Genomic DNA, 20,097 nt, shown 5'->3' with positions numbered 1-20,097 from the left:
AAAGTACAGTTGTAGTGGGGGGTTGTTAGTTTGCTCATTTCAGAATTTAGTAAATAAAATAGAAATGAGCTTCCTGAGTGTCTCAGTGATAAACAATCTACCTGCCAACGCAGGAGATGTGGGTGCAATACCTGGATTGGGAAGATCCCCTGGAGAAGGAAATGGCAACCTACTCCAGTATTCTTAGAGGGATAATCCCATGGACAGAGAAGCCTGGCGGACTGCAGTCCATAAGGTTGCAAAGAGTTGGACATGACTAGGTGCCTGAGCACACACGCATGGAATTATTGGAGAAACAGCAGAAAATATAAATAGGGCATGCGTGTTAAAGTAACAACGGGAAATGTCATTTACCCTTCATACCGGCATAACTTCAGGAGTTACAATATCCACTGCTGGGAAGACTGGAAAACACAGATCTTCTTAACTTAAGATGGGTTACCTCCTGATAAACCTATCATAAGTTGAAAATACCTAACCTACCAAACACAGTTTAGCCTGGCCTACCTCAAATGGGTGCTCAGAGCACTGTGCTTAGCACACTTAGGTTAGCCTACAGTTGGGCGAAATCATTTGATATCAGATGTGTTACGATGAAGTGTTGCTAGAAATATAAATCACAACATTTGAGGGGGAAGTAACCTTTAAATACCTTTTAAAAACTGTAAATGCTCATATTGTTTGACTCTGCAGTCTAAATTTTGAGAATCTGTCCTACAGAAATAATAAAACCAGAATGTGCTGTATGTGCCTAGAAGAATGTTCATAGTGGCAAAAAAATTGAGGAAAACCTGAATATTCATAAATAGAATAATTCTGGATAAAATTGACGTATGTCCATACCCAAATATTTATTCGGCTGTTAAGTTGGGGCTGTTTGTCAGCATGGACATATCATTAACTAGGAAAGCACGTGGTGAAATAATGTCTGATTTTCCCTATTCTTATAACATATATAGTGAAGACTGTGAATATGATGAAATATGTATCTGTGAGTATGTACTTGCAGATGGAGAAAGCCTCACCCAAGCTGCTGGCAAATTGTCCCGTTCGGGAGGTGGGATGAGGAGGAGGCAATTTTGATCTTTCACTTTTTATTACAAGCACGTGATACTTTTATAATTAATTAAAAAATTAATAATAGATCAAATAAGAATTTTACCAGAGAAGACTTTTTCTAGGAATCATGTAGAGTTTAATCAGCAAGCACTTGGAAGTTTTTCGGGGTACAGAAGTGGATGTATGTTTCTGTGAATCACAGCAGACTTTGTTTTCATTATCAGTAATCAGGATTGGCAGTGTGTTTTTTGTATTTTCATTAACTATGAAGGCTGCCTGTTCTGGGCTCTGCCGTTCCACTTCTTTTTTTTTTTTTTTCTGCCGTTCCACTTCTAAAATGTGCTTGCTTTCACTAGGACTCTCTTCATCAGTGGAATATAATGTAACAGAGTTGGAGCAAGAACTTGAAAATGTAAAGATTCTGAAGAAAAAATTAGGTATTGTACATTTTTTTCCTTTTTTCCTCGACTTATGTATTGGACTTTGTTTCTTATTAAAGACTTTACTGCAGTCTGTAATACTTGTAAAAATTATGAAATCTCTGTGTTACAAGCTTTCAGTCTGCCTAGAACCATTAATAAAGAATGTCTTTTAGTTTGGAGGAAGGATGAACATGGATTTATTCACTTTTTTAGTAGCTGTTTTGTATGTATACAAAATGAGTTTTCCTAGGTGATGATGCTCAAATATATCACTCCACTGTCTTTCACTTGTATTATTTCTGATAAGTAATCTTCTGTGATTCTTATCTTTCAGTTCCTTCTTTTCTTTGTATTTGTCCTTCTTGAGATCTGGGGCATTTCACGAGTATGTGGCTTAATGTCTTCCATCCCCTTGGGCAGTTGGTCATTGTCTCATCAGATACCGCAGCTGTTCCTTTTCTTTTATATCCTCAGACTTCAGTTACAATATGTTGGACGTTTTCACTCTTAAATTTTTCTGTTTTCTCTCCTTTTTAATTTATGTGCTTTGGTCTGATGTTTTCTACTGATCTGTCTTCAGCCACGATACAACTGTTGTCAGAACTATCTGTTGACCCTGAACTTCAGTCACAGTGTTTCTCAGCTCTAGAATTTCCATTTGGTTATTTTTCTTGATTCAAGTTGTGACATTTTCCATTTTGTTGCTTATACTAAGCATATCAGTTATTAATAGTTGCTGTAAAGTTGTTTTCTTTTATGTCCCGTATCAGGATCTGCTGAAAGTCTGCTTCTGTTGTCTTCTTTTTCTCTGTCCTACCTCCTGGTAACATTTCTCATACAAAACTGTAACGACTCTGCATGATGCTTTGTTCTCATTGAGAGGATTTACTTTCACTTCTGGTTAGAGTTAGAGTAGGGGCAGTTAGAGTACGGACAGGTCAGTCTAGTCTGTCTGGGCTTAAAGTCATTTGAGACTGGGTTTCGGTCTTCGTGAGGGCTCGTCTGTTTCCGATTTGTCCTTCCTCCTTGGGTACAGCTTGTCTTTGGTCCAGCTAAAAGCCTGCTTGCTCTGTTGTTGACTCTGACCCCATCTTCTTCATGCAGTGTAAGCCTGACAGAAGCAGTGCTCAGCTTCTCTGCCTCCTTCTGCCCCCTTTGGTTCCTCTTCTGAGCCTCTGAGCCACTGATGCCTTGAAGGGGAAAGCAGCTGAGTGTTTTTGCTCTCTCCTTTCCCTGTGAGCACAGCCTCTCAAATTCTGGCTGCCTTGGTAGCTCCAAGCCCTGCTTGTGTCTCGCTGGCTCTGTTGTGCGTGCTGGAAGCTTTGCTCCAGCATCGTTCTCTTCTGCCCTCGGCGTCTGTGTTATTCCCCAGCCTTGTGGGTCTGTTTGGAAAGCGCTGTGTGCGGGAGCATGGTGCACACTGAGGCCCCGTCAGCTCACCTGGCAGAGAATGGCCCTCAGCTTCCGTCATCATGGCAGCTCTCTGATATCTTCACACACACTGCTTTTTAAAAAATTAAATGTGATCCAGCTTTTCCAGTTGTGGCATAAGGATTGGAGTGAGACAAAGTAGACGTAGGTACTAGAAGTAGAGTTTTGCTTCCAGCCTGTAGAAAACCGGGAGTGTTTATCTTCAGGTTCGGGATTAGAGGGGATTCTTACCCATGTTACCCGGTACTCCAGATTTCTGCCAGTGTGTCAAACTATCAGAATGTAAATATGTAAATTAAAAAAAATACAGAGATAACTGTATTTTCAGGAGTAAGCTGTATATCCACAATATATTTCATTAATAATTGAAATGTCTTTGCAGCATTCCCTGGTGGCTCAGACAGTAAAGAATCTGCCTGCCATGCGGGAAACCTGGGTTTGATCCCTGGGTTGGGAAGATCCCTCTAGAGAAGGGAACGGTAACCCACTCTGGTATTCTGGCCTGGAGAATTCCATGGACAGAGGAGCCTGGCAGGCTACAGTCCATGGAGTTGTAAAGAGTCAGACATGACTGAGCAACTTTCACTTCACTTAGCAGTGTTAAGATTTGAGCATCATAGGATTGAGCTGTATTTAATGTAGCAAACTGATTTTAAAATTAGTTTGTGTAGGAAAATTAAAAACAATTTATGGCTTTAGGAAAATATTTATGTAAAAATAATACATACTGGTTGTAGCAGTAGGGAATGAAAATGTAAATCTGGAGAGAATTTTTAGAAATTGCTGAAACATTCATTATATTTTGTTTTTTCTTCTAATAGAGAGGCGCAAAAAGGCTTCAGCATGGGAAAGAAACTTGGTGTATCCTGCTGTTATGGTTCTTCTCCTCATTGAGACAGTAAGGATTTATTTGCTGTTAAATAAAGCAAATTATTTTCTATTTACTTTAGCATTTGTGTATGGCAATTCCCTTAGCTAAATGTTTTCAGGTAAACTGGTTTTCTGTCAACAGGCTTAAAATCCATGTATGCTTTTTTTTTTTTTTTTTTTTAAAAATTCAATAGAGCAAGAATTAAAATTAAGGGGAATTTTTAAAAAGTTCTCAAGATTATCTGTTTCCTCACAAAAGCAGGAAATTCATTCTTTTGTTTCAATTGAAAATTAAGAAGAGACATGGTGTTGCTGATACCCGGCTCAAACTCTGTGATAGGGTATGAAAATTATTGCATTAGTTCTGATAACATTTTAACCATCTGTTAAGTATGTGCAGTTGGGGGTTTCTAGTTGGTGAAATTGGTTAATAAACGGACCTATGTTACTAGCTTTTGTCTTAAGCTTTGAGATTACAGTACTTTGCAGAATTTTTGAGAATTTATTCTGAAATTTTTATGGTCTCATTATTTCAGGTTTATATGTAGAATTTTGGTCTTTACTGCTTTTCCTCTATTCTAAAGCATACATTTGGTTGGTTACTGAGATTTTAATATATGTATATTGGCAAAATGTCTTTGAAATTCAGAACTGATGGTTTACTTTTTCTGTTGCAGTCCATTTCTGTCCTCTTGGTGGCTTGTAATATTCTTTGCCTGTTGGTTGATGAAACAGCAATGCCAAAGGGAACAAGGGTAAAGTAAAACGCTTGCTGCCTTTCTTTCTGTTGCTAAAGTCTTCTGTGTCTTTCTGTTGCTAAAGTCTTCTGTGTCTGCCCCGAGCGCTTCAGATAGGTAGATGGAAGTGTCCGCCTTTATGTATGTATATACTTCAAGCTGTGTGAACTTCTTTATGCAAGAGCTTTCGTAAACAGTGTTTATAAACTATGTTTTTTGTTTCTAATTTCTTATTTTAGATTGTCTGGGCCTTGTATCAAGTGTCAGAGTTTCCTTTTATACTTTGTATTAGAGTTTATCTTTGTTTTACTGAAATTCATATTTGTGATCCTTTAAGAAAATGTATATTCTGTGAAATAGTGAAATATAAAGAGTTTATGTTGAGATGATTGGATGGCATCGTCGAGTCTATGGACAAGAGTTTGAGTAAGCGCTGGGAGTCGGCAATGGACAGGGAAGCCTCGCGTGCTGCAGTCCATGGGGTCGCAAAGAGTCGGACACGACTGAGCGACTGAAGTTTGCAAAAGATCCAAATATGGTTGTAAGGACTCATGCTTCAGAAGAGTTAGACATTGTGTGAACTTGAATCAAAATGTTCAGTTGTTGGAGGGAGTCAGATGTACATCTTTTCACAAATTGACTTATTAATTTTTTCTCTTTTAAAAAAATTAATGATTTTATTAAATTCCAGAAGTTAGTCTATTTATATATATTTTCCATATGGAAAGTAATTTCCACTAAATACTCATATAAGCCTTTCTTTTTCTAGGTGTCTTTATTAACCTTTGGATACTTAAAGTAGCCTTTACGTTTTGACATTTTATTAACCTTTTTGAAGTTAGCACCTTTGCCATTTCCCCGTAGAAATGACTTCAAAACTTTTCCAGACTTTTCATTCTTTGGGGGGGAAAAAAAATTTCCTTAACTCTTTCTAGGATCTTCTGTCTGGTCTAAGAATTAAATTGAAATGAGACAGATTAACAGAAGAAAACTTTCAATTACGTGTATAAGGGAGCGCTGTAAGAATAACGAGACCCCAGGACAAGCTAGGTAACTGAGGCTTATATTGCATCTTAGAGAAGAAGAGGGTAGGGCTTGTGACTTTGCGGGGAATAAAGGCAGTTCTCCTGGAGATGGAGAAGCAGCCGTTTGGTAAACAGTTGGGACCCAGAACAGACTTTGGTCTCTAGGTCCTGCCAGACTTTGGTCTCTAGGTCCTGCCAGGTTCCTGGGACCACACGCAGCCCTGACCCTGGAGGGCCTGGCGACAGTGGTCGTCGTGGACCAGGGCCTCTGTCCACACTCTTCCAGGCAGTTACGGGGTGAAGCGGAGGCGGGCTAAAGTGGAAGGCTGGCTGTCTTCTGTTTCTTAAAAACAATCAGCCTGAAGTGACCCTCATGCCAGAGAGATGCCTTTTGCCGTAGCAGACTTTGCTTCTCTACACGCCTCTTCTCTCTGCACCACATGATCCACTTTTTGTCTCACAGAAGAAAGCCAGTATTTATCTTAATTCCTTTCCTTCAGTCCAGGATACAGAAGCGAATTCTTTGGGCAGTATTTTCAGTTTAACTCCCTGCCCCAGTGCCTTCAGCACCTGACCACCTCTCACTGCTGGAGCCTCCCAGCTTGCTCCAGGTTCCTGATCCACTAACCGACAGCAACAGGGAGCAGCCCTCTTCCACCCACAGCCTCGTCCTCGTCACTGTTTAGACACAGGTCCGGTGACGGAGCAGGGAGTCCCCTACCGTGCTGACCTCTGTCCGCTTTTTAACCCAGTTGCATGTAGTGTACACTGGGAAGGCCCAAGCCCCGCGACACACTTGTGTACCGTTCCCTTCCCGCGTGGTGGGCAGGGACAGACACGTGGTGGGCTCTGTTTATGATTGTGTAATAAAATCCGAGCGTCTTACTCCTGCCCGTAGGCCTTCTCTTGAGACAGAGAATGTTTCCAAGGTGTTTTCCATCCGAGTTAATAAGATTTCTATTAGCATTATTTATTTTTCTTCAAAAGATTGACAAAAATTGACAAATTCTTTGTCCCTTACCTTATTTATATATGAAATTTCAATGAGTATTCTAACTTCTGTATGCCTATACAAATTAGGTTGTATAAATAATATGTATAATGTTATTTATTGTTTTTTGTTTTTTTCATTAGGCTGACTTTATATTCCTAATTATCCTGGTGTATCTGTTACATGTCATTGAAGCTGATACCAGAATAATAGTTCGTATTCAGAGAGTTGCTTTAATTAGTAAGCTTAGAAAAAATTGTCCCTACTTCAGTAGGAAATGAGTTTTTGCCTTTCTGGCCTTTTAATAAATACTGCTTTTCTTGCTTGTTTTGTTAAGTTCCAGATAAAGGTAGGTTTTGAGAATAGATATAATGTTTAGGAAACAAGGTGCAGCATTGCATTTGAAAGATCTGTGTTGATTAAATCCCTGAACTCCTTAGGGGATGAAACTTTGACGAGCAGTAACGGGATGCGAGCATTCCCTGTCTTCCGTCCTCAGCTTACTCCTGACGGACTTTAGTTGTATACTTTTTATATGTTGCCTCCGGGTTCAGACAATTAATGTTCTATTCTTACTGTACTATTATATTTAAAGATTTTTTTTCCCAAGAGTATTTTAGGATTTAACGATAAACGCAGATAAAGAATCTACCTGCCAGTGCAGGAGACTCAGGAGACGAGGGTTGAATCCCTGGTTCAGCAGGATCCCTGGGAGGAGGAAATGGCAGTCCACTCCAGATGTATTCTCATCTAGGAAATTCCATGGGGTCACAAAGAGTTGGACACCACTAAACATGCGTGCACAGACACGCACGCACGCGCGCGCGCACACACACATCATGTCATTTGATAAGTGACTTAAATTGTATCTGAGACGAAACAGAAACGTTTGAGCTTGTTGAGTGTTACCATGTGGCTGGTTTCGCTGGTGAGTTCAGCCTCATCCCGTGTTTTATTCTCCTTTGAAAGCCTAGATGTTATTCCAGGGTATTAAACATTTCTAATTTCAACTGTCCTATATTTATGAAACAGCAATTTTAGGGAAACCAAATGTAATAGTGTCACTGAATTCTGAAAAGTGTTTTTTTCCCCCCCAGGGGCCTGGAATAGGAAATGCTTCTCTTTCTGCTTTTGGTTTTGTGGGAGCTGCACTTGAAATCATTTTGATTTTGTATCCTTTCTTTAACTGAAGTTCTGTCTGTTAACAAGTTTTCTGGGACAGTGGTAATTTACTAAGACACTTTCCTGCAAGAAACACAAGTCAGTCTTCCTCAAGCACTCCGAGTGGCATTTTGTTCTGTTTTCCTCTGGGCCTGTTGAGGACTTGAGGAAACATTCTTCGGAGTTTTTTCCTTGATTCTCACAGCTATCTCATGGTGTCCTCTGTCGTCGGTTTCTACAGCCTCCGAGTTTTTGGAAATTTCATTCCCAAGAAGGACGACACAACCATGACAAAGGTAAGGTCCTTTTAAGTCTTAGGTGGCTGTGCCCCTCTTTGCCTTCCAGGACAAGTGGACTGTTTTTTAGTGGTCGCCCTGAATGGTTCCTTGCGGTTCTAGGTATTTGTTTGTGAGTTGCGTAAACACACACTGGAAGATTTTCAAAATGCGGAATGAGTGGGAAAAGGATGTGCTCTGTTTAATTTGGATGGTGTCCATTCACTTGTAAATGCGGAGAACCGCAGAGCTTGTTAACCAGCTATAGAAGGCTCCTGAAAGGACCCTTTTTTCCTGCAAAGAAAACGTATTGCTAATGAGTAACTTTGATTGTGCTGACTGTACTTCAGGGAGCTTGTTTGAAATCTGAAGAACTTAGTTGCTACAAGTAGTAGAGACAAAGTATTTCAAATTTGAATAATTAAAGCAAGACGGAAGAGTTCTATTCAGAAACATTTTGTAGTCTGAGGCTAATTTGACTTTCTACAATATGTCATTGGCTTCTGAGTAACAAAGGCTGTTATCTTATATAGAGACTGCATTTGTAAAATATTCCCACAGGCTGACAATGAAGAATCACAGGAGCGGCTGGCTTCTTTTTTTTTTATGACATTTTCCTTATTTTCAGCATATTCTAAAGGGAAGGTGTTATTTTTACATATCTTTTTCTGTCTATTTAAAATGTTATAGCTTCTTGAGATATTTAGCATAAGTAAACGTGAGTGCTAATCTGTGCTTCTGGCATCTTTTATTTAATGAAAGAATAAGCATAGGGTATATTGAAATAGAATTGCTAGAGTTTAGGTGTTTTAGATTTCTGGATTTTGGCTTTACTTCTTAGTTTACATTAGAAGTAGATATTGTATATCCTGGGCTGTAGTCTTGGCTTTAAAAACAGAGTCATAAGTATTGAAGTATTAATTCTTTTTTAACCTGTTAGGTGAATCCTTTTGAAATCAGCCTCTGTCATTAATGTAAAATGCAATTTTCTCTTTGTGTCAGGTACCATAAATACCTTCTAGAACTTACCAATAGAACTTTAAATGTCTGTAGAAAACCTTTCTGGTTCTCTTTGTTTTCTGTATTGAATAGTATCATTAAGAAGTTAGCAAAGTACTGTAGGTAACTAGAACGTACAGTAACTTGCCAGTATGTGAGTGGATTTTACTTAAGCGTGTACTGTGTGGCTGCCCAATATCCTTCCTGATTTCTCATAACAGATCATTGGGAATTGTGTGTCAATCTTGGTTTTGAGCTCCGCGCTGCCTGTGATGTCAAGAACACTGGGTAAGTTTAAATGAGAACTTTTCACGTAAAGTCTGTACCTTTTCAAGTGTCTTTTCTAAACTTCCTAAACTTCTAAACTTTTCCCAAAAGATCACTCTTTGAAATAAATTATTTCTTCCCACGTTATTTTATACCTTTACTTCTATAATTTATTTGTATATAGGGCTGTACCAAAACAAGCACTTTTATCAAATAAAGATCATTGATTTTTTTCAAATGCTTAGAAATATTCCTTTCCAAACAGTAGACTTTATTTTTTTTCACTGACTGGTTAAGCTTTTGAGTCCTCTAGTGAGGAACTGTGAAGTTTTTGTTTTTGTTTTAAATAAAACAATGTTTAATGTCTAGAAAATATTAAACTAATTTTTTCCTACATGAAATGTTTTTAAAAACGTATAATTTAGTATGTGGTTTAAAAAATTGATAATCTGTAAAACGTACTTTAAGCTGCTTTTATGTCCAGGGCATAGTCTTGAAAGCAGTGAGAGCTTTGAGAGCACTGACATACCCACACTGACTTAAAGGGTGTACTTTAGCTCCTTAGTTTTTACTTGCCTGCCATTCATACAGTTTTCTTAATTTTTCGATGTACAAGAATATTTTGGTCGTCTTTTAAAAGTAAAACATTTCCACTTTGTCATTGAAACAGTTGAATAAATCTTCATTTGATGTTCATATCTTTTGTAAAACACTGTAGCAGACTGTATTCTCAGTTATTGGCTAAATATTGTTTCAGACGAAAGTTTCCACTAGGCAGTTCTGTTCCATTTTCTAGTCTCAGATTTTGACTTGAGCGTTCACAAATTATTTTTTAAAATCCCATTATTCAACCTTAACAACTAGCTAATGACAAAAATTGCAAGTAACTTTGAATTGCTTTTGTTTTAGCTCTTATGTTGCCTCCATTATTTATTTAAAACTCATAGCTCTCAGGGATGCAGGCTGTGCCAAGAAAGTATAAGCATCATAGTGATCTTCATAATTCTTACAGAGAATTCCATATTTTAGTAAAAAGTGAAATCTAAGTGTAGGTGTAAAAGGGACTGCCTTTCCACAGACTAACACAAAGCTCATTTACTTAAGAGGTCTTATTTCCTTTGTGTTGCGTTATAGGACTTGTTATTGTTTTGACATCTGCTTATGGTGTGCTCATCTTGAAAATGCCGAAAAATACATTTTTGTAAGTTGATTTGTAGCTGTTGTCATTTGTATTATGGAAGTCCAACAATTTCTGTGATGTAGCCAACCTACCATTTTATCATGTATGAAATTCACTGCGCACTGTTATTTAAGATTAATTGTTAATAGTAACATATACTGATTTTATGAAATAAAATTACATGCTGAGTACCATTTTAATACAAAGAAAACAAATTAATGGCAAAATGTGCTTTTTGAAGATCAACACATTAAATTCCTGAGTAGTTTGCCATAGAGATAAATAAAAAGAAGAAAAAGAAAGATGGGACAATTAAAATGCAGCTAACAAACGCCTGGCCCCAGCTGTCCAAACAGGATTAATGGAGTGTATTAGGTACAGTGAGTCATGTGGTGCTTTGCAAAATATCAACACACACTGAGTTACATGTTATGCCCAGTGGCACTGAATAGATGAAAAGAAATAAATACGTTAAACAGATTCATAGAGGCTTTTCACAGTATTAAAAAAGCACATTTCTAGACTAAAAGAAAAAGCTTTATTTTAGTATTATGGGAAATGCAAACTAGAGAGTTACTTTGTCGTTCCTCTATTAACCCTTTAGAATTGAGTCTTTGATTTTAAGAAGATAAAATATAGAGAATTGTCATGAATATTATCCTAGTGTATAACGGGATTTTGATTTACTAGCTGAAAAGCTTATAAGACTAGAATAGAGGATGTATTTAACAACCGAATTCCAAGCTGTGAAAGTTTTCGCTCTTTCTCATTGCCTCTCACAAGGGAGTCCTGACCTTAGGGTGCTCTCATTTGCTTCTGTGAATTCAACCAGCATTCTCAGTTAAATAAGAAACCAAGGAACAAGGGAAATTATCATTTACCTGTATAAGTGCAGTTTTTCTCTTATTTTAATCATTTTTAGTAATGAGAACTTTAACTGAAAATTAGAAATATTTTAAATCCTGTATAAATAATTCATTTGATGATATTTTTGCTTCAAAAATGAAAATATTTTTTAAACAGTGTAATTTGCCAATTGCTATTGCTGCGCCATAAGTGTAAAATATAGCTTTAGAGTTGAATGCCTGGTGTGATATGACAAACTTATTACAGAATTCCTCTGAAATAGCTTCCTATCTTTAAATAGAGAAGATTTTGTACTAATTTTAAAAATTGCCACTGAGTAGATTTTAGAAGTATATCACTTAACCACAAAGCATTAGGTTGCGAGGAGCATTTTGGCCATGTATTCTTAGCCAAATGAAATTAATAGAAAGAATAGCATTTTGTCCATGGGAAACATGAAGGATCTGTGCTTGAGATTTTTTATTCGAACTCTTTAAAACCTTTTAAAAGTGATGCCATACCAGGGGATATGATTTCTAAAGTGTTGTTTTGTTGCCTATATATAGTGTGCAGTTTTTAAAGAATCCAATGTTTTTGAGGCTATGATGTCCATATTTTTAGTAATCAGTTTACTCTTTGATATAATGAACTCTCAAGATGATTAGAGGAGATGGTTGACTAACAAAGTGAAAATAGAAGAGGCTCAAATCTAGTAAATTACCTATAGATGTCCAGATTTTCTATAATAAAATGTTTTAAAGGCAGCCGTGAATTTGAGAATAAATTTTGTGAGATTGCGGACATGTTCTTTGTTATTCTTAATCAAGAAACAACTGAGGGATTGACAGTTTTTACCTTATTCTTTATTTGAAATCTCTTAACAGGAAAAGTTTTCTCAGATACAACCAATAGACTTTGAAATACTGTTACTAATTTCTATTATGAAATTATTTTTATAGTTATGGTTTCATCTCAAAATTTTTTCTGTAAATTTTAAGTTATTCAAGGCCCAAGTGCAGATATATATTTTTATATTTAAATTTATATGGATGCTTACTCTATTAAAACAAAAAACCCTGACTTATTCTTCCAAGTCAGCTGGAATCTGTTTTTGGTGTTTCCATGTATTATTTCTCATCTGGGTCCCCTCTAGCTCATCATCTCGCAGGAGATGAAGTGGATTATTCTCTTTTGTTCCTTGATGGAGGGAGCATGTTTAGACACTGGTCCTTCGAGGGAGAGGTCCTTATTTGGGTTTTGTGAATGTACTACTAATCTTTACCCCAAGCTTTCCCTCTCCAGTGTGAATCAGAAAGAAATGATCCTTAGACATGACAAATGAGAACTCAAAAGTATAAATCATGATATATATTCCTAGTTATGACTTTCATGTAAAAGTAACTCTTAAGCCCTGCATTGAAAATTTCTTAGCAAAAAATTCTATGTGACTTCATTATATTCTGTTATATCGAAGAGAGTAATAAATGAGTGGTGTGACTAACTTTTGATTGATTACTAATGGTCTTATAACTGAACAATAAATTTGTGTATCTAGTTAGGATTTTTAATAGTATAGAGAGAGCATTCTGTGTCAAATGTCTGAAAGAATTCAGAGAGTCACCACTGCTCACCCCTCAGCATTCACGTTCCCGGGGTCCACATGTCACGTCCTTCTGATGCTGCTCTTATTTCAGAGTCCCTCCTGCCTGAGAGAAGGTTGTATTGGCCACACATTCTAAAGAATTTAGCCGGCTGTTGACATACATTCAAATCCCTTGAATTTTAATTTGATATAAAATATTTTTTCATATGAAGATAATTTCAGTTAGGATTATTCAGTTGGAAGATATAAGATGTAGTTTTTTAAATGTAAACCACAGTAAGGTTATAGTTTGCATTGAGAACCAAGACCCTCCCACCCTGACTGAGAATACTTAAGAGCACACGTGTGCATGGCCAACTCTGAGACCGAGGAACAGGCTATCTCCTCCTTTGTAGAAAGTTCTATTTTAAAATTAGTTTTTAATAAGTATGTACATGAGCAAATTCTACTTATAAAGGATATTAAAAATTAGATCTCAGGCTTGAATTCCTTATGACCACCACTTTTAATCCCAGTCCCCTCTTCAGAGTTTCCAAGAACCAGTTTAATGTGTATAGTTATTTAAAATCTTTTTCTGGGTACACACACACACACAGACACAGCACTATGTAGAAAATTGAAAACTCTCACCTGGGTATTACTTTATGTGACTCCTAACTTCAGTGTCCACCCAGTAGGAGTTAGAAGAGGTTTCGAACTCATTTCTTGTACCAGAATTCAGTCAGCTGAAAATGAATTTCAAACCAGAATACTTACATCTTCCTGCTCAGATCACCTCTGGCTTCCGAGTCGCCCAGTTGTGTGGGTTTTGCTGTTGTCTTAATTGTTCTGCCGCACTTGCGCTTTGTAAGCCCTCTTCTCAGATCTCCTCTCTCTTCATTTCTGGGCACCACTCACTTTTTCTCCTTCTCCTTCTCCGGCCGTCCTTCGACTGTCTCTCATTGCTCGTCAGCCTCACCCACGCACTTGCCCCCACCGCCCTCCCTGAGCTGGGGCAGCGGCCGCAGCCCTGTCCTCCACGTGGCGTCCCGCAGCTCCTCACATGGGCCGTTCCGACAGCAGGACCCATTCGTGCGTGTGTGTGCGTCTGTCCTCCCCACTCCTTCCCTCCTGCCCTCACTCCCCTCCCTTGTCCTTCCCTTTTAGTCCTCAGGCACTTTCTATACCGTGCACCAAACCAGAGAGTTGGGAGTTGCGTTAGGAACCTCCATGTCTGGTACCAACACCTAAGGGCCCTGCTGTTTTCATCTTGTTACTCTCTCTCACATGGGGCTTCCCCGGGGGTCCAGTGGTGAAGACTCTGCACTTCCATTCAGGAGGCATGGGTTTGATCCCTGGTCAGGGAACTGAGATCCCACATGTCACACAGCACAACCAGAGAAAAAAATTTTTCTCACATTCACTCTGCCTTTCCATTTCCTTTAATAAAAGAAAAGTGAAAAGAATCAGATTTGTTTGTCAAGTAATCAAAGCAGAGGGTTGAGTGTATGGTTTTAGTTTAATATTTCGTTGTGAAGGATTGCTCATTAGCTGGGTTTTAAACACATGTTCTTTCCTCTGAGGAGAGGAGAGTAGGAAGTACGGCTGAAGCAAAAGCACTAGTGTTAGCCATTCACTGGTGTGTCTGACTCTTTGCGACCCCGTGGACTGTAGCCGAGTGGGCTCCTCTGTCCATGGGGTTCTCCAGGCAAGAATATTGGACTGGGTTGATATTTCCTTCTCCAAAGGGTCTTCCCAACCCAGGGATTAAACCCACATCTCCTGCATTGCAAGCAGATGCCTTACAACTGAGCCACCTGGGAAGCCCTAAAAGCACCAGGGAAGTGTTTAGTTTTTCAGATGAGGCCATGACATTGAGAGCTACTCTGGAGGCCCCCCATCTTGGGAGAGTTTCTCTAGGAAGAGAGTGAGTGGATCTCTATTGGAGATCTTAAACGTTCACTTGTTTTAAAATTAGTACTTTAGGTTTGTTCTTGGACTATGATTATAGTTCCCTTTCATTTAACTTTAGTTTGTATTAAAATTCATATACATTAGTTCATCTGGACTAGTAAGTTAAATTGCCTTCACATTAGGACAAAATGTATTTGTAGCATATAAACAGTGATGACCAAAATTGATTTGATATTTACAAGCACACTTTCCCATCTCCAAGCCCACACTGGCTCACATTGTTCCCACAACCCTCCCCAGCTTTGCTCTACCTCTCCAAGTCTTCTCATTCTGTAAAGACAGGTCAGATCCTCTGTCACGTGTGAAAGGTGTATCGGATTCTTGCTTCAGCCTTGTGTTACACTTGTTTTAAAAAGAGAAAAAGGAGTGAAGCATTGGACACATACTCCAGTGTGTTTGAACCTAGAATACACTGTGCAGAGTGAAGTAAGCCAGGCACAAAAGGCTCCATAGTCTGTGGCTCCTCTCGCATGGGGCGTCCAGAACAGGAAAATCCGTGGAGACGAGAGTGGTTAGCGGTGGCCAGAGGTGAGGGGGCAGTGGAGAGGGCTGGGGTAGTGATAGAAATGTTTTTCAGTTGGATCGAGATGGTGGCCAATACTTGTTCTCTGGCTTGACTTGTAATCTTATCCCAAGGGTAAGTTTTTTTCTTAAATTTTTATTTGTTGTTTTTTTTTTAGCCTAGCTGACATACAATATTAGCTTCAGATGTTCAGCACAGTGATTTGATGCTTGTGTACATTATGCATTGATCCCCACCATAAGCTTAGGGTGAGCATCTGTCATACAGAGTTATTACAGTGTTACTGACCATATTCTCCATGCTGTATATTAAGTCCCTGTGGCTTATTTATTTAATAACTGGAGGTTTGTACCTCTTATCCCCCTTACATCTTTCACCCACCCTCCCACTTGCCTCCCCTCAACCTGTTTGTCCTCTGTATCTGTGAGTCTGTTTTCATTTTGGTTTGTTTTTTAGTTTCCACATATAAGTAAGATCATATGGTGTTTGTGTTTCTCTGTCTGGCTTGTTTCATGATACCTCTCGATCCGTCCATGTGTTGCAAGTGGCAAGATTTCAGGGTTTTAATGGCTGACTAATGCTGCCTTGTGTGCATGTAACTGTATGTATTGTGTGTCTTACATGCCCTTTATCCATTCCTCTGTCAGTGGACACTTGGGTTACTTCCATATCTTGGCTGTTGTAAACAATGCTGAGTGAACATCGAGGTGCATGTATATCTTGAATTAGTGTTTTGCTACTCTAGCCTTCTTTTCTTTTCTGTTTGCATGAAATACTGTTTTCCACCTCCTTTCTTTCAGTCTGTGTGTGCCTTTAGATCTGAAGTAAGTCTCTAGTGAGTAGCGTATAAATGGGTCTTGTAATTCTTTTAGCCACCGTATGCCTTTTGATTAGAGCATTTAGTTCATTTATCTGTTTTAAAATAATTATTTATGGGTACTTATTTATTACCAGTTTGTTAATTGTTTTTAAGGTTTTTGGGTAGTTCTTTGTTTCTTCATTTCTTCCCCTCCCTTGTGATTTGATGACTTCGTTTAATGTTATATTTGTATTTCCTTCTGTTTAGTTTTCATGTATTTTTACTGTTTTTATGTTTGAGGCTAATATGATATTCATGCATAACAACCTCCTCTGTATAGAGCAGTCCATTTTAAGTTGATGGTTGCATCAATTTGAGCAGTTTGTAAAAGCACTGCATCTTACCCTCTTCCTCACACTTTATGTTTTTGGCATCACATTTTATATCTTTTTATTTTGTGTGTCACTTGACTATTGTTTTAGATATGGATGTTTTTCACTACTTTTGTTTTTTAACCTTTATGCTAGCTTTACTGGAGCTTCCCAGGTGGCTCAGTGGTAATGAATCTGCTTGCCAGTGCAGGAGATGCAGGAAATGTGGGTTCGACCCCTGGGTTGGGGAGATCTCCTGGAGGAGGAAATGGCGACCCACTCTAGTATCTTGCCTGGAAGATTCTATGCATAGAGGAGTCTGGTGGGCTGCAGTCCAGGGGTCGCAAGGAGTCGGATGACTGCGTGCATGCCTGCTGGCTTTACAGGTCACTGAGCCATTACCTTTATGCTTGCCTTTACTGGTGAGATTTTTTTTTCTTTTATAATTTTCTTGTTTCTAGTTATGGCTTTTTCTTTTCCCTGTAATGAAGTACCTTGTTAAGCCAGTTTAGTGGTGATGAACCAACTTTCTTAGCTTTTGCTTATCTGGGAAATTATTTCTTCTTCAATTCTAATAATCTTGCTGGTTAGAGTATTCTCGGTTTTGTCTTTTCCCTTCAGTACTTTCATATATTATACCAGTCCCTTCTGGCCTGTAAAGGTCATACTGAAAAACCAGCTGAACTGTGGGGGTTCCCTTGAATGTGATTAGTTGTCTTTCTCTTGCTGCTTTTAAGAGTCTTTCTTTAATGTTTGACATTTTAATAATAACGTGGCTTGGTTTGGGTCTGTTTGGGTTCATCTTACTGGCGAGCACATCCTCCACCCCTCTCCCCCACCAACGTTTACTCATGCTCTGATGGATAGCCCAGCTCCCCTCTTTCTCCTGCAGTGACAATGTGTTCCTACTCCCAGTGCTTCCGAGACGTGTGCCGTTAGATTAACGTCCAGCCTCTGTGCGCTGGCACAGCACGGCGTTTATGCCAACCTGTGTGTCCCACTCAGTGCTGCAGCCCTGGTTCAGGTTGTGACAGGGGCGCTCTTCTGATGTGCTGGGGTAAGAATCGAATACAGCTCTGTCCATGAGGTCGTTGAGTGTGTTACTTTGTCTGTGGTGAATAATTTCATCACCACCTATTCCCTGGCATAACCTAACATGTCATTTGAGAGTCATCTCAGCCATTAACTCCACAGATAAAGTTTTCCTTGAATTTCTCCCCCTTTAAGCTCCCTCCTGCATACTCCCATAATACTTCTCTCTGCTGCTGCTGCTGCTAAGTCGCTTCAGTCGTGTCCGACTCTGTGCGACCCCAGAGACGGCAGCCCACCAGGCTCCCCCGTCCCTGGGATTCTCCAGGCAAGAACACTGGAGTGGGTTGCCATTTCCGTTTCCAATGCATGAAAGTGAAAAGTGAAAGTGAAGTCGCTCAGTCGTGTCCGACTCCTAGCGACCCCATGGACTGCAGCCCACCAGGCTCTTCCATCCATGGGATTTTCCAGGCAAGAGTACCGGAGTGGGGTGCCATCGTCTTCTCTGGATACTTCTCTCAGTCCTCTGCATATCTGCCGTGTCACTCATCACACTGTATTCTGACTGCTCACGTTTTGCTCCACAAAACTGTGGTCTCCTTAAGGAAAGCCGTGGTCAGGTATACCCAGTGTCTGCATGTAGCATTTAGGTCATGTGTGTGCAACAAGGAACTCATGTGCTTTTCAGTTTTCCATTTTACTTAACTGTACAGAGACATCCATGAAGGGAATAAATGGCATACATACCTACTTGTAACTCTTACAGTACTGTGTAGGGTTAGGAATATGATAGCAACTCAAAAATACTGTAAAATGTGACTCATACCACAACAGCAAGTACAGAAATAAAGAATTTCTAATTAAATCTATTTGGCACAGCCATACACTAATATATCCATGCATGGTATGGAGTATATAGTGTGAAGCCTGTTAAATACATTTTAACAGCTTTATTGAAATAAATGAAAATGACATATTGTAAACTGTACTCATTTTAAGTGTGTAATTTGATAAGTTTTGCCTTAACGTGTGTGACTGTGAATCTGTCACTGCAGTCAAGACAGCGAGCAAGTCTGTCGCCCGCAGATGCTCCCTTCTGGCCCTGGGTAGCTCCTCCTCATACCGTCCCCCACCTCCCCAACCCCAGTGTCCCCAGGCAACCACTGACCTTTCTGTGACAATAAAAGTAGTTCATATTTCCTAGAATTTTTTGTAAGTAAAGTCACTATGAACTATTTTTGTTTCTTTAACTCATTGTGTTTAAGACCAACCCATGCTATATGTGTCAATAGTCTCTTTTCTAGTATTGCATTGTTTGTATATATCACAATTTGTTTTTCTGCTCACCCACTGAAGGACATTTGAGTTGTTTACAGCTTCTGCCAAGTCGCTTCAGTCGTGTCCGACTTGTGCAACCCCATGGACTGCAGCCTACCAGGCTTCTCCGTCCGTGGGATTCTCCAGGCAAGAACGCTGGAGTGGGTTGCCATTTCCTTCTCCATTACAGCTTCTAGCTACTATTATAAATGAAGCTGCCATGGACATTCACATCTAAGTCTCTGATTATATGAATTTAGACTTTCATTTCTCTTGGGTAGTAACTGTTAATAGAAATGGAATGCCTGGGCGTATACTTCAGTTTTAAAGGAATGGCCAAACTGTTTCAAAGTGCTCATGCCATTTTTATGTCTGCATCACAAGTGCATGAAAACTCTGCATGAAAACTTCTTCTACATCTTTACCAATACTTGGTATAGTCACTCAGTTTAAGGTCAGCCCTTCTAATAGGTGTGTAGTGAACTTAACTTGAATTTCCCAGATGACTAATGTGCTCATTTGTCATCTGTATATTTTCTTTGATGAAATATTTATTCAGATCTTTGGCTCGTTTTAAAAATTAGGTTGATTTTCATATTGTTGAGTTTTTTGTGCTATTTACATATTCTGGATAAAGGTTCTTTATCAAGATATGTGATTTGAAAATATTTCCCCCATTCAGTAGCTTGTCTTTTTATTCTTTTACCAATATTTTAGAAAGTACAGATGTTCTTAATTGGATGAAATCAGATTTACCAAATTTTCTTTTATGGATTGTGCTTTTGGTGTCATATATACTAAGTCTTCCTCTAACCAAGGTCACAAAGATTATCTCTTGTGTTTTCTTCTAGAAGCTTTATACTTAGGTCTGTGACCTATTTTGAGTTAATTTCTGTATATAGTATAAGGTATGAATTAAAGTTTATTTCTTGGCATATGGTAACCAATTACTGAAGCTTGAGAATTCTCTTCCACTCAGTTGCTTTTGAAACTTCGTTGGGAACCAGTTGTCCATCTATGTATGAGTGTGGGTCTCTTTCTGAACTCAGTTGTGTCCTATTGATGTCCTTGTCTTTACACTAGTACTACACCATCTGGGTTAATGTGGGCTGATGATGAGACAAAAAGATATGGCACTGAAAGATGAACTGCCCAGGTCGGTAGGTGCGCTGTTGGAGAAGAGAGGAGAAATAACCTCAGAAAGAATGAAGAGGCAGAGCCAGAGCAAAAACAACACCC

At 38.9% G+C, this 20,097-nt stretch overlaps 1 protein-coding gene across 4 annotated transcripts in view; it reads left to right on the top strand.

The window, feature by feature from the left end:
- The window catches only part of LMBR1 (limb development membrane protein 1), a 136,631-nt gene that overhangs the window by 96,823 nt on the left and 19,711 nt on the right, over positions 1-20,097 (top strand). For 3 of the 4 annotated variants that reach the window (XM_070368992.1, XM_070368991.1, XM_070368989.1), the window contains 6 exons: positions 1,416-1,496; positions 3,734-3,810; positions 4,460-4,537; positions 7,633-7,706; positions 7,902-7,992; positions 9,192-9,258. In XM_070368992.1, the coding sequence (XP_070225093.1) occupies positions 1,416-1,496; positions 3,734-3,810; positions 4,460-4,537; positions 7,633-7,706; positions 7,902-7,992; positions 9,192-9,258 (468 nt within the window). The remainder of the gene's footprint in view (positions 1-1,415; positions 1,497-3,733; positions 3,811-4,459; positions 4,538-7,632; positions 7,707-7,901; positions 7,993-9,191; positions 9,259-20,097) is intronic. The other variant, XM_070368990.1, reaches the window with a different exon arrangement.

This window comes from Bos mutus, chromosome 4, assembly GCF_027580195.1.
Source record: "Bos mutus isolate GX-2022 chromosome 4, NWIPB_WYAK_1.1, whole genome shotgun sequence".
NCBI lineage: Eukaryota > Metazoa > Chordata > Mammalia > Artiodactyla > Bovidae > Bos > Bos mutus.
Note: the sequence above shows the minus strand (reverse complement) of the source record. Positions and strands in the feature narration are given on the sequence as shown.